This window comes from Symsagittifera roscoffensis, chromosome 10, assembly GCF_963678635.1.
Source record: "Symsagittifera roscoffensis chromosome 10, txSymRosc1.1, whole genome shotgun sequence".
Lineage (NCBI taxonomy): Eukaryota > Metazoa > Xenacoelomorpha > Acoela > Convolutidae > Symsagittifera > Symsagittifera roscoffensis.
Genome location: NC_087071.1, coordinates 46,293,827 through 46,310,044, shown reverse-complemented (window position 1 = coordinate 46,310,044; position 16,218 = coordinate 46,293,827). Strand labels below are relative to the sequence as shown.

Below are 16,218 nucleotides of genomic sequence, written 5' to 3'. Positions count from 1 at the left end.
GCTAATATTACACCGACTGTGCTTTGGTAAGCGCAATCTTCTCACTTCAGTTCTTTTATGCCACAAAAAAGTTCTAATTCTTTCGCTCAATCAAAAAATGTTATTTCCGATTTTTTTTATTATAAGAGAAAGATTTGTTTTGCTACAAAAAAGCCATCAAAGCCAGTGTACGACTTGAGCAGTAACTTAAAAGGAGGAAATGGGGGGTCCGTATTAATACAAAAGGCCGGGTTGATCGAAACTGATACTCGTACATTTTTCATATATGGACAAATGCTAGCCAAACACTTTTCATACAATTCCATGAGTACAGAAAATTGCATGAAAGGTCTATGTTTAGTGATTTTATGGAAACTGTATGACTAGAATTTTTCCATAAACCAAAAAATTTGCTTTTTATAAAATTTTGTTTCTCAAAAATTTTGGGTTTTGTTCGTAACCGAACACAAGTGCCAAAGACCTTGGTTACTCAAAAGTAGAGTCACCAAAGTTTTGACCGTCTCGCAATTAAAGCTCTGTCATAGTATTTAAATTTAGTTCATGTTCCATTTCTAGTTGTGCTATTTAATTCAATTATCTGTCTGGCGCTAACTGGTATTTAACCTTCGGAGTTTGTCTGTCAACTTCGGATGACAGCTATTTTATTGTCTCCGACTAACTTTCTGAACTACGGTTACTCACTCAAAAGGATTAATTAACACATCGAAACCGTGTTTTCACATGGCCAGTCAGCAGGCCAAAGTGGGGGAAAAAACCCGCTGGGGATTACATCGTTTTGGCCCTCGACGCTTGCAGAGCCACCAATGCTATGGGAGTTTTGGTTCAATCGTTTTCAATGGGGGATGGTGGCCAAATATAATATAAATCCAAACAATTTCTATTATGCCAGTACGTTAACAGCAGCGCAAATTACAGATTTATCAGAGGAGGTAGACGGGAAAAATCGCCTGGCGTCGGAGCAAACGCTTATATCGAACTTGTATTTGTGTCTGGGGGAGAAAAGACAAGATGAGCTACATAAGAGAAAACCACACCTGGATTTATCTGCAACAAGGTATTCTCGAGTTTTGGATACTATTGAAACCGAATTTCGGAAGGAACGAAACGAAACTTACGAGACATTCCAACTATTGGCACGGAAGCAACAAATAGGAAAATCTCTGGAACAGTTCCACGCAGTGTTGAGTGGGCTGGCCGCTCGATGTAATTTTGGAGCATTGGAGACCAGGATTTTGCGGGATGTGCTCATTGTGAATATGAACAATAGGGAGGCCCAAAATGAGCTATGTCGATCGACGAAGACACCAGAGGAGGTGTATCGTATTGCACTTTCACATGAAGGTGGATACAAATATGCTAAGTCATACGGATCGGTAACCGGGGGAGGAACTAGTGGCACTGCCGGCGGAGCTGGAGCGTTCCAAATCAAGACGGAACCAGTGGGGGCCATCCGAGGAGGTTACAGAAACAACAGACAGCGGGGCCGTGGATCGTTTAGGGGGCGAGCAGAAATGAGAGGGCGTGGTTCCAGAAGATGCTATAATTGTGATCGACCCAATTTTACTCCGGAACACATCAGAACGTGTCCAGCGAAAAATGCAACGTGTAATTTCTGCAGGAAAACGGGACATTACGAGAGGACTTGGAGGGGAAAGCGAAATAATCGGGGAAGACCGGCAGTGGGACTAATCCAAAGTCAGGAAGATATGGAAACTACTGAAATAGGCGACGCGGAGGATACATACTCTCAGCATGAGAATTCCGTTGGCTGGGTTAATACACCGGTCAAGAAGCAACGATCATGGGAATCAGATAGCTCAGGAGATTACGTTGTCATGGCTATCAGATCTCGGAAAGAAACAGACTTAAAAGTGGCCGGCGCCCGATTACCAATTAAGGTAAATGGAAAGCAAACAAACGTTTGGATAGACAGTGGATCACCGATTGCGATATTCACCATCAGGGAATTGAAACGGACGTTGGGCACCGCAGGCGTCAAGGTGAAGGCACCGGCACCGGAGGATGAGGAGTTCAGGGATTACGGAAACAACCCCTTACGACTACTAGGAACGATGGACGTACTGTTGGAAACGAACGGATGGGTGACCAACGCAAACATCAGAGTGATTGGAGGAAGCAGACCATCAATTATTGGAAGAGACCTAATGCCAAATCTTGGATTACAGATAGTGCAGAAGGCACCGGAGAAAAATGTGATGTCGGTACAGAGCGATCAATCTGCGGCCGAGGCAACGGAGGTGGAGGATTTACTAGACAACTGGCAGATCTATTTCAGTAAGCAATTTGAAAATCTTTTTAACAGAGTCGGCAAAATTAAAAATTATAGGGTACACGCGGATTTTTTCGAAACGTTAACACCAATTCAACAAAAAGGACGTAGAGTGCCAATCACATTGCAGGAAAAGGTTGATAAGGAAATTGATAAATTTTTACGACAAGGACACATTGAAAAGCTGAATGAATGTTCGGATAAATATTTTGTTTCCCCGATTGTAATAACAGTGAAAAAGGACGGATCAGTAAAATTAGCGCTAGAATCACGGGAGTTGAACAAGCAAGTCCACAAGAACAAATACCAAATGCCGAATATTGAAGAGCTTATGGATACGGTAGGACAAACGATAAGCGAACGGAAACCAGGCGATGTATATTTTTCTACCATGGATCTTACGTACGCTTACGGTCAATTACCACTTAGCCCGGAAACGAGCGTTCAATGCAATTTTTCGCTGGTGGGAGGAAAACCAACGGGCACGTATCGTTTTCGTACGGGGTTCTACGGCCTTACAACCATGCCAGCGGAATTTCAACGAGTTATGGATGCAATCCTTTCGGAATTTCCGCAGGCACATGCATTTATTGATGACATTTAGGTGGTCACCAAAGGCACGGAGATTGAGCATATCTCGACAGTTGAGAAAATTTTGCGGAAGCTGGATCGCGAGAATATGTCACTTAAGCTCACTAAATGCCAATTTGCGCGGAGAGAATGTGAATGGTTGGGGCACAAAATAACTCGTACCGGAATAACACCGCTCGTCCGAAAAACGGAACCGATCGAATCGCTAAAAGCACCAAAAACGGTGTCACAACTTAAATCGTTTATGGGCTCCATTCACAGCCTGCACAAATATCTTCCGGCGCTCGCGGAATCATCAGCGTCATTACGCCCATTATTAAGCCGGAAAAACGATTATATTTGGAGCGATGAATGTCAAATATCATTCGAAAACCTGAAAAAGCAAGTGGCTAATATAGTAGAACTCCGGCACTTTGATATACACCGAGACACAAGAATTAGTAGTAGCGATGAAATAGAGGAGATTGATGTGGATATGCAGGCGGTTACAACAGAAGTCCGGAGCACTAAAACAAATACTATTATTTCCATTCCGTCGGTTTACCCTGGCGAAAGTTATCCACCCGTTAATCCGGAAAATAGGGTCATGTCCATTATTCCAAGAAATTGCAAAATCGTCAGTAAACAAACCGCTCATCCCGAATTGTTTAATCTTCGATTTATAGAATCACAATACAATTCAGATCCACAATTACAAGCCATTATCGAGTTAATTAAATGTAAAGACCCTCAAATACACTTAAAAATTGCAGCAATGAGTAAGTACTTTGCACAGTAAACTCAAGACTTTCACGTAAGAGACGGATGCCTGTGGATGGACGAGAGGCTAGTGATCCCTAACATCTTGCAAACGGCGGTGGCCAATAGACTTCACTATTATCACCACGGGAAATCAAGTATGTTCGACGCGGCTAAAGACATCTGGTTTCAAGCTCATAAAATTACATCGATGATTGGGAAAAAAATCTCTATAATAAACATTTTCCCATAAATGGAAAGTGTATGACTAACATTTTTGTGAAAATTGAAAATTGTATGACTAAAAATTTGTCATTTATGAGAATTGTATTACAAACAGTTTTCGGAATTTCTTTTCAAATGCGGCTCAAATTACATTAAAGCCCAGCTAATAAGCCATGCAATCTCTGAACAGAGAAGAAAACCTGATTAAACGATTAAATTACATAATTATAGGGCTTTATTACCTATCTGCAATCCATAATAGCGCTAAAGGGTGACAAATTCTAGAAAAGGTTGCTTGCATCAAAGCATTTCCGAGAGAAAAAAAATTAAAAGGAATTTTTGAAAGAATTATTCCTTATGGCGAAAATGCTTGTCATACAATTTTTTTATATGGAAATTGTACGGTAAGCATTTCAAAAAAATTAAGGCAGTTTTTTTCCGTTACTAGCTTGTTCAACTGTTCTCAAAGAACCGCGGAAATTGTTTAGTTTTTATTTTCTATTGTTTTTCGAAATTGTATGAAAATTGTATGACAAACAATTTATCCATACGCTTGATGTATGGAATTGTATGATAATGATTTTTGTTGAATGGACTTGTATGATAAGCATTTTCGGTGTATGGAGGTCAACCCGGCTAATCGGCTTAAGCTTTGAAACGCTTCAACTTATTTCTTCTTCTTACACCAAATCGGTTCACAAAAAGTTTTTGTTTTTTCGAGCTATTCAATTCTTTTCCGCGTCCATCATTCGAAATTTCCAAAATTCGCCCTCGCCCGAAACTTTTCCCATCATTGATTCTCGTCTACCAATTGGTCTTTTTGCTCTTCTATAAGCAACTAGGATACGGCTACTTGACTTCGTTTTCTTTCAAGGAAAACTCTTCTTTGCTTTTTTTCAAACTTTCTTGTAATAGTTGAAAAAGCTGCTCTGAATCCTTTTCGCGTCCTTGAATTTCTTTTGATGCCTTTTCCAAACTGTATATTTTGTAATTCAATTTTTCGTTTTCTTATTGGACTTCGTCTGTTTTGTGTGAGTCCAATTCTTTTCTACAATATATTCATTTTCTGCCTTTGAAGCTTTTTTTCAACCTTGAGACGGACATTTTGAAATCAAAGCATTCGATTGCTTTTTGCTTTCAAAAATTTCTGACTCGTAAATTGATTCCAGCTTGTTCTTTTTTCCATTTGTTAATTTCAGCTCGTTGTCACTGTTTTGTATCTTTGCTCCCATTGAGTTGAAAATATCCCAACTTCCTGCAAAACAGTTATCTCGGGAATATTAAACCTATCAAGCTTGGTCATCATTGATTGAATAGCCTCCTTGTAAGTTCTTATTGAGCTCGTTAAACTTTATTTTCAATTTGTCGAAACTTTGGGTAATTTCAGTTAATTTTACTTTTTCGGCGACTGCGTTCTTGTATTTTTGAGACCTCTTCTAAGTTTTCTATTTTCTTCTCTGCATTTCGCAATCCAAGATTTGAAAGTCGAGCTTTGAGTGCCTCGATTTTGTGCGACTCTAAAACAACCTCAATCTTCATTTTTACTTTCAGCTGCCTTGAAGTACCTTTCAGCTTCCTTTGTTTTCTCTTGCGCCGAATTTAATTCCTCTACAATGGCAGATTTTTCCTTGTTAGAATCGGCGTATTTTGCGACTAACGATTCAAGCTCATCTCTCAAAACACTCATTTCACCAGGAGCTTCATTTTTAGACTCATTAAGTTCTGAGTTTTAGCTAAGGCTGGGGTTAAATTATAAGCTCGTAGTTCTTCATTATCCTTGACGTGTTGGTAACAACTATCCATTAGATCGTTTATTTGAGCTGTGAAAAGACGGTTTCGATGTGTTAATTAATCCTTTTGAGTAAGTAACCGTAGTTCAGAAAGTTAGTCGGAGACAATAAAATAGCTGTCATCCGAAGGTGACAGACAAACTCCGAAGGTTAAATACCAGTTAGCGCCAGACAGATAATTGAATTAAGTAGCACAACTAGAAATGGAACATGAACTAAATTTAGATACTATGACATTTTCCTCCTTGTAATGATTAATGACTCTAATCAAATATCCAATGCATCTATGTTAACAGTAATCAATAGGGTTAATAACAAGTTTTGTCAATCAGCTACAACACCTTAAAAACACAAACTTTTGAGTTTTTGCCGTTACACAGCATGCCCTCTCCCTGGACCTCCATATGATAAGTTTTGTAAATTGCTTATGTAAGTTTGTTACTCATATTTCCTTTCATTTTTCTCCCGACTTATCCGTCTTATGTATGTTGTCAATCATGACTGCCCCCATCTTAGTCACTGCAGTTCGCTTTCTCCCCGACCGTCTAGAACTAGTTTCATCCAGTGAACTAGCTGAATCCTGACTTGAGTAAGAAACAAGTCGTTGTTTCCGGCCCCGCTTTTTCTCCTTCGTTTTTGGAATATCTGGAAATTGTTCCGGTTCCGCGTCGCGTTCCGTCTCCTGTGCAGTGATTCCTCCGTTATCTCCCTTCTTTTTGTTTTCTGCGATTTCCCGCTCGCGTGCAATCGTGTAGTCCGTTGCTGTCTGGTAGTTACTGGGTCGAGTCGTTATGATTTCAGGTTGTATCTGGTCCTGTCCCCCACTAGACGTTCCTTGTCCCTCTTCCCCAACGTTCATTCCCCCGCTTGTCGGTGCCTGCTTTGATGTAATTATCGGCAAATGGTCCTCCGCGTCCGAGTCTGAGTCCTCCTCTAATTCCAAATTTTGGAATCGTGACTTCTTTCCCGCGGTGCTCTTGAAAGTTCCCCTGGTGCCTTTTGAGCTGCTTGGCTGGTTACCACTCGCTAGTAACTTTCTTTTCAGGTCCCATGGCGTTGGTGGTGTCGCGATTTGTCCCGGTGCCCGTTTCTTTGGAACTTTTGCCTTCCTTAGTGCTACTCCCGATTTTCTAAGCACAGCCTCATTACTCATTTCAATAGTATGCTTACTTTGATTAACTATGTTAGAATTTAGTGGTCTGTACCTATTTAAATTCCGCTCCCCAGTCCTCTGCATTACCACTGCCGGTGGTATTTCTACTGGGTCGTTTGGTGCCCGTGCAATTCCAGGCTCGTCATCCTGGTTAGCGGCTTGGTCATCGGCCAATTTCAGTGGTCCTCGTCTATTTTTCAGGTCGTACTCAGTGTCCGATCGGATTCCCCAGTTTGTATCCATCGGCTCCGGCATTGCTTGGGCGATTGGGTCTCGTTCATCTAAACATTCAGATTTCGATCGCATTACATTTTCCCAATTTAGGTTCCGTAAAGTAGGTTTTTTAGTCAAATTTCTGAGGACCGTGTTAGCTTCCCAGCCGTGGTGCGCTTCGAACGGTGTTATGTTGAGAGTGGCGTTTTTAACAAATCTTAGAGCTCCAAGGGCTCTTTCGACCATTCGGTCCAAGGGTTCCGCTTTATCCTCCCGCGCATACGTCAGCACTGAATTCTTGATAATACCAATCGTGCGTTCGACACATCCTGTTGCCCTATGATCATTCACTGGCGAGGTGAGGATTTCAATTCCTTGTTCATGACAAAATGCCTTAACTTCCTTAGACATAAAGTTTGTTCCCAGGTCAACTCTAATTTGTCGCGGGACTCCATGGGCAATTATGTAAGCTTTTAAAAATTTGATAATTTTATCCGATCGATTCGAATTACAGACCATAGCTGATGGCCATCGTGAAAACCGATCCACCGCCACCAAAACGTACTTTTTAGACTCCTTCAAGTAGTTAATGGGTCCCCAAAAATCCAGTTGTACCGATTCATTCGGTTCTTTTGGCTCAGGTATTTTCCCTATATCATTCTTTGAACACATATTTTTTTCAAGTTCTTACCCGCTAATGTGCATTCCTGACAATTCCCGGCGATAGTTGCTAGGTTACGGAACATGTACGGGTACCAGATGTCTTTAGCCGCGTCGAACATACTTGATTTCCCGTGGTGATAATAGTGAAGTCTATTGGCCACCGCCGTTTGCAAGATGTTAGGGATCACTAGCCTCTCGTCCATCCACAGGCATCCGTCTCTTACGTGAAAGTCTTGAGTTTACTGTGCAAAGTACTTACTCATTGCTGCAATTTTTAAGTGTATTTGAGGGTCTTTACATTTAATTAACTCGATAATGGCTTGTAATTGTGGATCTGAATTGTATTGTGATTCTATAAATCGAAGATTAAACAATTCGGGATGAGCGGTTTGTTTACTGACGATTTTGCAATTTCTTGGAATAATGGACATGACCCTATTTTCCGGATTAACGGGTGGATAACTTTCGCCAGGGTAAACCGACGGAATGGAAATAATAGTATTTGTTTTAGTGCTCCGGACTTCTGTTGTAACCGCCTGCATATCCACATCAATCTCCTCTATTTCATCGCTACTACTAATGCTAGGGTGCCGTTCCAATAATTTTCTGATTTTTCTTTCCATGATTAAATTGTGTTTTGAATTTTGATTGTTTATTGACGAATTTGAAGAATTTAAGTAACTAAAGTCAGCTTCAATAATAGTCCCAACTAAATTATTACTAGACTCAAATGACCTGCCGGAAATGCAATTCGTCGCTCTGTGATTGGTCCAATTTCCATCGCATGATCGTTCGCCCTCTACCGGTCGTTTTCTATTCGATATATTACAAACGCATCCATTATTAGTAACCGGTGGAGACTCGAGTCTATTTTTGGAGAAAGGTTTCTTTTTAAGTCCGAGGGCGGATCTAATTCTACTAATTTTCGCCACCGTAAACATACTGTCGCAGAAGCTAACAGGTTGAGGTTCTAAACTGGGATGCCTTGATAGATAATCAGCGAGTCCTATTTTTGCTCCGGGTTTATGCTCTACTTGAAAATCGAACGGTATAAGACGATCTAACCATCTTGTTAATCTGCTGAACATTGTTTTGTTCTTTTTGTTGTTCCCATTTAGCAATGATACTAGTGCCTTATGATCCGTAACTATTAAAAATTTCCTTCCCAGCACATAGTTGCGGAAATATTCCGCCCCCACACAACTGCCAACATCTCTAAATCATTCGTTGAATAATTTTTTTCTGCTTCGTTTAAATACCGGGATTCGAATGATATCGGCCGCCAGCCGTCGGAATTTAGTTGCTCAAGAACCGCTCCGAGCCCATTACGACTAACGTCACACACAATTCTTGTGTCTCGGTGTATATCAAAGTGCCGGAGTTCTACTTTATTAGCCACTTGCTCAAATGGCCAATCAAATCTCTTCATCTTCAGAACCGTCTTCACTCTCTTCTTCTTCATATCAGTCTTCCTCTGCTTGGCTCTCCTCCCAATTTTCAATTTTTCGATTTTGACCTCCTTCGTCAATCTGTATAACATTTGATTAATTTTTTTTGAAAAATCAGATATGAAATTTAAAAATTATGATAAAAATTCAATTGAAAAAGAAAACAACAAAAACTTCTTGTCACTTCGATTGCTTAAACACATTGGTCAACTCTTCGACACTGAGTAGCGGATTTTCTTCGTTCTTCAACTTTTTGAACCACTCTTTAGCAGTCCAGTATGTGTCTGTTGATTAATTTAACAGCCTTTCAAAAAAACACCAGTTCGAATAATTTGTGCTTAACTAAAATAATACGCTGATATAGATCTTTTGAAAATTAATTTTGTTTTGATAGTACAATTATATATCTTTTTCGTGATGTTGTGCACTTTTGAAGAAGACGCTTGATCTACCAAATTGTTTTCAAGCTCTTCCTTTTCCAGACCATCTAAAGCAATCGAACAATTTGATACCAGTAACATAGTTGTTTTAATTTTGTAATTGATTACAAACGTGAAATGCCTAGTTTCGATAAGAGATCAGCAATATCTTCACTATTTTTAAAATCAGAATCGACATTTTTTTTGATTCATTTTAAACCGAATCTAAAAAAGTTCGAAAAAATTAGTAAAAGCTTCAATTAGAGTAAAAAGAGTTTTAAGACAATGAAAAAAACTAATAATTTTAAATAGATAAATCTCCCGAAATTAGTTGAAAACAAGTCTAATTTCTCGTTAGACACCTTTCAAATAATTTTTAGTTTCATTGTTGTCCTTAATCAAAATTTATTCCAAAGTAACTATTAAAATTTGGACCAAAAGTATGTTCCCATGGGTTTCCCTTGTTACCCGAGTCATCCCCATGCGGCCAAGTATTTTTATCAACGGTGAATATCAGATGTCGAATCGATATTTCACTTTTAAGATATTGAAGTAAGAGACTTCCTGTTGGATCCAGCAGGTTTGTATAAGTGATTCTGGTTGACTGGTTAGGTAATTCGTAAAAAAAACTGTTTAAACTGGAATCTCCTGTTCTTTTATAAATTTTGAAACGCTTTAATTTGGTTAGACAGTTTGGTAATTTAGGTGGAAACAGGTATGTTTTCTGCTCATGTCAATGATATTCCATATAATTTCTTTCTGTACCTTTCTAGTTTTATTATCCGAGGTTTCACCCCTTTTCTAATATAGACTAAGTATAATTTAATGGTTTATCATTAACTCTGTCTATCTAGTGTGTTTATTAGACTGAATTTTACGTGGTTTATTTATGTTTAGCCCATGTTTAGTCACCAAAGAAAACCAGACAATTTTAGAACCGCATTCAAAACGAACCAGTTTTATTTCAAATCTGAAGTTGTTTAATTTATCAATTTTTCAAGTAAGAAAAAGATTAGCTCCGGTATATTCAAGTTTCTTCTTATGCGCAATATCACCACATACATAACAGTGTAGTTTGACCTAACAAATTTCAAGCCGACTGTGAAAAAAAACTGTTGCTGGCTAAATATTATCTTTGCCCAAATTATACCAAAGGATTTTATGGTTACATGCATTTTTGTCAGTTACATGAAAATACAAGATTGCGGTACAAATTCTGCGTAAGTATTTCTCTGCTGGAAATAAATGATAGTAAAAATCGAGTGCAACGGGTCGAAAGTATAATAATAAATTTTGCTCCTGCCCTTTTCTGCACCCTACTTACCCATAACCTCTCCCCCCCCCTCCCCCAGCGTTACCGGTGTTGGACCTTCGACTACTGAGGTATGAAGGATGATTTGATTCGAAGCAAAAACTAACCGTTATTAGAAAATTGTAAGTAGCGTGCATGGAAGTTCCCAAATCAGCAGTTCTTAAAATCAATAACGCTACAGAAAAGGCGCAGAAGAAATATCTTTTTCGAGCTCAGGGCAAAATTTTTTCAAAGTAGTTTTCAGCTCAATCATAAATGTTCCATCATTTTCCTCGAAAGTCGAAACAAAAACTAAAGTGTAAGCCAGATATGCTAATTTCGATGTCAATGCCATAAATTTGTAAATGCAAATATTGTCTGAACATATTAGCCGTTGTTTCTCTTGACATGATTGCAGATTTTGTTTTGCGGTAATAAAAAGTGTAAAATCGTTAAAAACTGTTAATAAAAATTTCCTGCAACACGCTATTAGTTTTAACATGTTGCTTTGTTAGTTGCATAAAAATACAAAAAAAAATCATTTAAGCAAAACTATTGTCTCAATTACTTAGCCGTTGGTCCTTATGTCATATTTGCAAATTTTGTTCAAGTAGTAAAAACTGAAAAATTGGTAAAAAATGGTAATAAAAATTTCCTGCAACACGTTGTATGTGTAACACGTTCCCTAAACGTTTCCTGTAGGTGTAACACGTTGATGTGCAAGTTGCATAAAAATACAATAAAATCATATCAGCGAAACTATTGTCTCATTTGTTTACTCCTAATGTCATATTTGCAAATTTTGTTCAGGTAGTAAAAAATTGGTAATAAGAAATTCCTGCAACACTGGATTGGGTTTAATACTTTGCTGTACGAGTTGTTCAAAAATACAAAAAGTCAAATCAGCAAAATGTCAAATATAAGTTACACCGATCACCTTCTTGTTGAATTCATACTTGCACAAAAAATATGATTACTTCTACTCCAGTGTTATTACACTGTACTTAAAAATTGAGTATACATATCATTCTAGTTGCTTGTTGGACTTTAGTTCGAGCTGATGGTTATGCAGACGGCAAGTAAGAATGTGAGGTAAGTGAGGTCGTTGATTGTAAGCTGGCCAGTTAATTTTAGTAACCATAAGGATGGCTTTCGCGATTCCCAGAAAAGTTACAAAATACTATCAGGCATGTTTATACAAAGTCCTTCTTTGTTTTTTCCCACTTCCAGACTTAGTTTTTGTTAAATAAAGCACATTTTTTGCGACTCAAGTCCATTGTTTGGAAAATGACTTTTCAAGTGGTACCACAATTGCAGCCGGCGGATCCGGTCAGGCTGTGCTATATCTGAAGCTAGAAGTCAAGTGAGAGCTGGTTCTCACGCACTACCATTAACGTGGCAGGGAATCGATTACTCGATCTGACGACCTCAAAGTGAACGCCTTACCACTATGTTAAGTGCCCTCGTTGATTCGATTGACTGCCAGTTGTTTGGTTGCTCGTCCTGGCAACTGCTGGCCTTTTGATCACAATCGGAAAAATGGCCACCATTGATAATATGCGTATTTGGCTGAAGTTAAATTAAGTCTTAAAATCCAACGCGAGCCGAAGAGTCCGACTGATATCTTTCTCATTTTCCAATTCTCTTAAGTCTCAATCATTTTACAACACCCAGGCTATTCAAGATGCTCGATGTCATAGAGCAATCGTCTGGATTTTGTAGATCGAGAGTTGAGAACAATGTCTGTTCCTTGCCGTTTGTTTTGACTTTCTGTACGGTGCTGTTTTACGGTTTGGTCCTTTTTTTATGGTAATCACAATTGGGCTATTAAAATGTATGTCCGAGGGCTTATCTAATTTGATAATGTGTTTCTGATCAACGATTTGGCTTAATATTTTTTCTGTCGTTCTTGTAGATAAAACGGTATCAACGGTCCTTTTGTTGTAATAATGTAACATCTTTGACGAAATGAGTTCTTGTCACGTGATTTTTTGCTAGGCATCTCGTATATATGCAATTCAGTGCAGTTTTTGCCTCTATCTGCCTGCGTGATTGTGCATGTACTGGGTGATAACAATCAAACAGAACTATTGTCTTCGTTGATGCAAACATGAGGTCAATAAAAAGGCGATCGGCGCAATTTCTTTTACATGACATTTTGCCAAAAAATCGCTTAGGCGGAATAACTTGAACGTTTTTCTGTGCAATTCATACAGCATTTTGTTACAATTCATCGCGTGTTGCAGGTATAATTTTTCATACCTGGCTTATACTTCGGTTTTTATTTCAACTTTTGAAGAAAACGGTGGAACATTTATGCTTGGGCTAAATTATATTCAGAACAGTTTTAATCTTTAATGAATTGATGTTGAGCAATTTTTGATACTATTCAACAAAATGACGTCCTGAGCGCAAAATTAAATGAATTTTCTTTTGCAATTTTTTGTGGGGTTATGGAGTTCGGAAATTGCTAATTTGGGAAAATCAATGCTCGCTATTTACAACTTTTCTAATAAAATTAGCTTTTGCCTGGAATCAAATTTGCCCTTAAAAAATTTGGGCGATATCAAAGATCAAGTATGAAGCTTTCAGTCATACAAAATTAATACGATCGATAAACTAGCCTCAAACAAGTTTGGAACTGTTGTGTTGTGTGAATAATTAGCCACGCATAAATATTTGCGTTATATTTTCCTCATTATAAAGATAAAAAACTCAAAACGCACATAAATTTTTTCAAACGATGGTCAAACTGGGTATTTCGGGACTCCCAGGGTGGGAACTCCCAGGGTGGGAACTCCCAGAACTTAGTAAAAAATTGATCGGATGAATTTTTTTTTGCGATTTGTTGTTGGGTTATGGAGTTTGGAAATTGCTAATTTGGGAATATCAATGCTCGCTATAAATTTTATTAATTTTATAAATTAAATTTACAAAAAAAGTCTAGCCATACGTTTTTTACATGTTTAGTAATTTCGTGTTTTTCAATTCTACAAACATTTTACCTGTTTTTGGCCGAAACGTTGGTGTATCGTCATAAAAAATTGCTGAAAATTTTTGGCAAAAAAGTTAACCATACAGCTTCATTAAGTGGAAAATTTATGACTATCAGTGTTTTGATGGCAACACTAAAACTTTGTGTAAAAAAGTCAGTGCTTGCCCGAGTCGAGGTTCCGCGCTTAAACAGCTCAAGATGTAAGCGGTTTGAGAGTTTTCCAGCAAGAGTTGAGCGGTTTGAGCGGCTACAGAAGAAAAAAACGTCCAGATCTTACTTTATAAGACCGCTCAAAAACCGTTTAAAAATTGTGTGGTTATCGAGAAGTTTTTTAAACAAACCGCTTCAAAACCGCTCAACCCGTTCTTTTTAAAGCTAGATTTTAAGCGCAATTTTCCAAAAAACCGCTCAAATTGTTCAAATCTTGCTTCATGGAAGGGAAAAATTTTGACTCGGATGAACCAAATTACTTAATGCAAACCGGAATTTTGGTTGAGCACGAACTCGATTTTTTTTCGAACAATGTCAAAACATACCCCAAACTGGTCTGACATAAACAAGAATTGCCCAAATTTGATCAAACACAGTTGAAACAAGACTGGTCGTATATTAGGATTTTGACTGTCCCATTATCCATATTGATTAGTTTTTGGGAAAAAAATATTAAAAAATTGTAAATTTTGGGCAATATCAAAGATCAAGTATGAAGTTTTCAGTCGTACAAAATTAATACGACCGATAAACTAGCCTCAAATAAGTTTGGAACTGTTGTGTTGTGCGAATAATTTGCCACGCATAAATGATTTGCGTTACGCTTTCCGCATTATAAAGATAAAAAAGCTCAAAACGCACATAAATTATTTCAGACGATGGCCACATTGGCGGTTTTGGGACTCCCATGTTGCGAACTTCCAGAACTTAGCAAAAAAGCGATCAGAGGTAAAAACACTTTTCTCAAATTTGATTTCAGGGTGTCACTATCTTCAATGGGTTATAATACTTTTTTTAAAAAAATTTTTTTATTTCGGTTGCCGAAGTTTGACTGTATAAAAAAACCACACAAAGCTTAAATATTCTGTTTGTTTCTTAGGTCGCAACAAAAAAATAATTAACCTTTTTTCAAATTACAAAAACATTCTGTGTAAGTTGAATAGCAACTAGCTATTCTATTTTGTTTCAATTGAACTGTTTCTGAAACATATTTATAATGAAATTACAATTTCACTTTGATCTGACTGGGCACGGGAAAAGTTGAAAATTACAAAAACTCACAAACTTTTTGAGTAAATTGTAACCAAAAAGTCTAAAAATTTTATTAACTAAAGCTTCAAAAACAAAATTGGTTCGAACCTTGTAAAATTGGGCTTTTTGAGTCGTCGAGAGTGTAATTATACTCAATATTGGTGGAGAATATCAAAACCTATATGTATGAGTCGAACAGGTGTGAGTCACAATTTGTGGCCGAGAAAGCCGAAACATACGAGAAAACTGTCTAAATGATCAAAAAATGGGGCTTAGAACTCTTTTTAATCCCCCACCTGCCATTTTTACCAATTTTTTACCAGAAATTTTCTGTTTACGATGTGCAATTGTTACGAAAGTTGGAATACAGACTATTTAGGCAATAAAAAAACATATTTGGTCTTCGAACTTAACCTTGTAAGAACCCACGTTACTCCACAAAATCGATGCTTATTTGAGGTGGTGGGAGGGGGTAGGAAAATGAGCTGAACAAAGTCTGTACAAACGGTGCATTCTTACGTGATGTTTTGCAAAAAAAAAACAATTTAGATGGAATACTTTTTTCAAATTTGTGCAAATCATACAGCGAGAAACTTAAAATGGGAGCTTATTATCAACTTTACAAGTTATAATACAGGACCAAAGTCTGCAATTTGACAAGGGGAACATTGGCTAATTAATTGAGACAATAATTGTATTCACAAATTATAGCACTGCTATAGAATTTAGCATACCTCGTGTAGACTTTGCTTTTTTTCAACTTTCGAATTAAGCATTTATGCTTGGGATGATTTATACACAGACCAATTTGATTTTTGAACCGTTTTAACCATATTTATTTGCTATTCAACAAAATACCGCTCTGAGCTGAAAATCAAATAGAGTTTCTTCTGCTAATTTTCTTGTTTGTTTATGGAGTTTGAAAAATTTGGCAGAAAATTTGGTGTATCACCATAAAAAACATGGAGCATTTTTATGGCAAAAAATGCTAATCATACAATTTAATTTAATGCTTATCATACAATTTCTAGATACCGCTCAAAAACCGCTCAAGATTGCAACAGTTTGAGCGTTTTTTCAGCAGGATTTGAGCGCTTGGAAAAAAAACACTGAAACCGCCCAAATCTTGCTTTAAAAAACTGCTCAAAAACAGTTTAAGT

The 16,218-nt window shown here is 37.7% G+C and overlaps 1 protein-coding gene across 1 annotated transcript; it reads left to right on the top strand.

Annotated features, from left to right (window-relative positions):
• Positions 1 to 842: 842 nt before the first annotated feature.
• Positions 843 to 2,920, top strand: LOC134855084 (uncharacterized). The gene is made up of 2 exons (XM_063871463.1): positions 843 to 2,295; positions 2,895 to 2,920. The coding sequence occupies exons 1-2, from the start codon at positions 843 to 845 to the stop codon at positions 2,918 to 2,920; spliced, it is 1,479 nt and encodes a 492-aa protein (XP_063727533.1).
• The last annotated feature ends 13,298 nt before the right edge of the window (positions 2,921 to 16,218 follow it).

Bases quoted from the DNA above. Each gene is read 5' to 3' on its own strand.
- LOC134855084 (XM_063871463.1), top strand. From the start codon at position 843: ATGGTGGCCAAATATAATATAAATCCAAACAATTTCTATTATGCCAGT. The intron at 2,296-2,894 runs GTAAGCAATTTG...GATGACATTTAG, and splicing joins CAACTGGCAGATCTATTTCA to GTGGTCACCAAAGGCACGGA.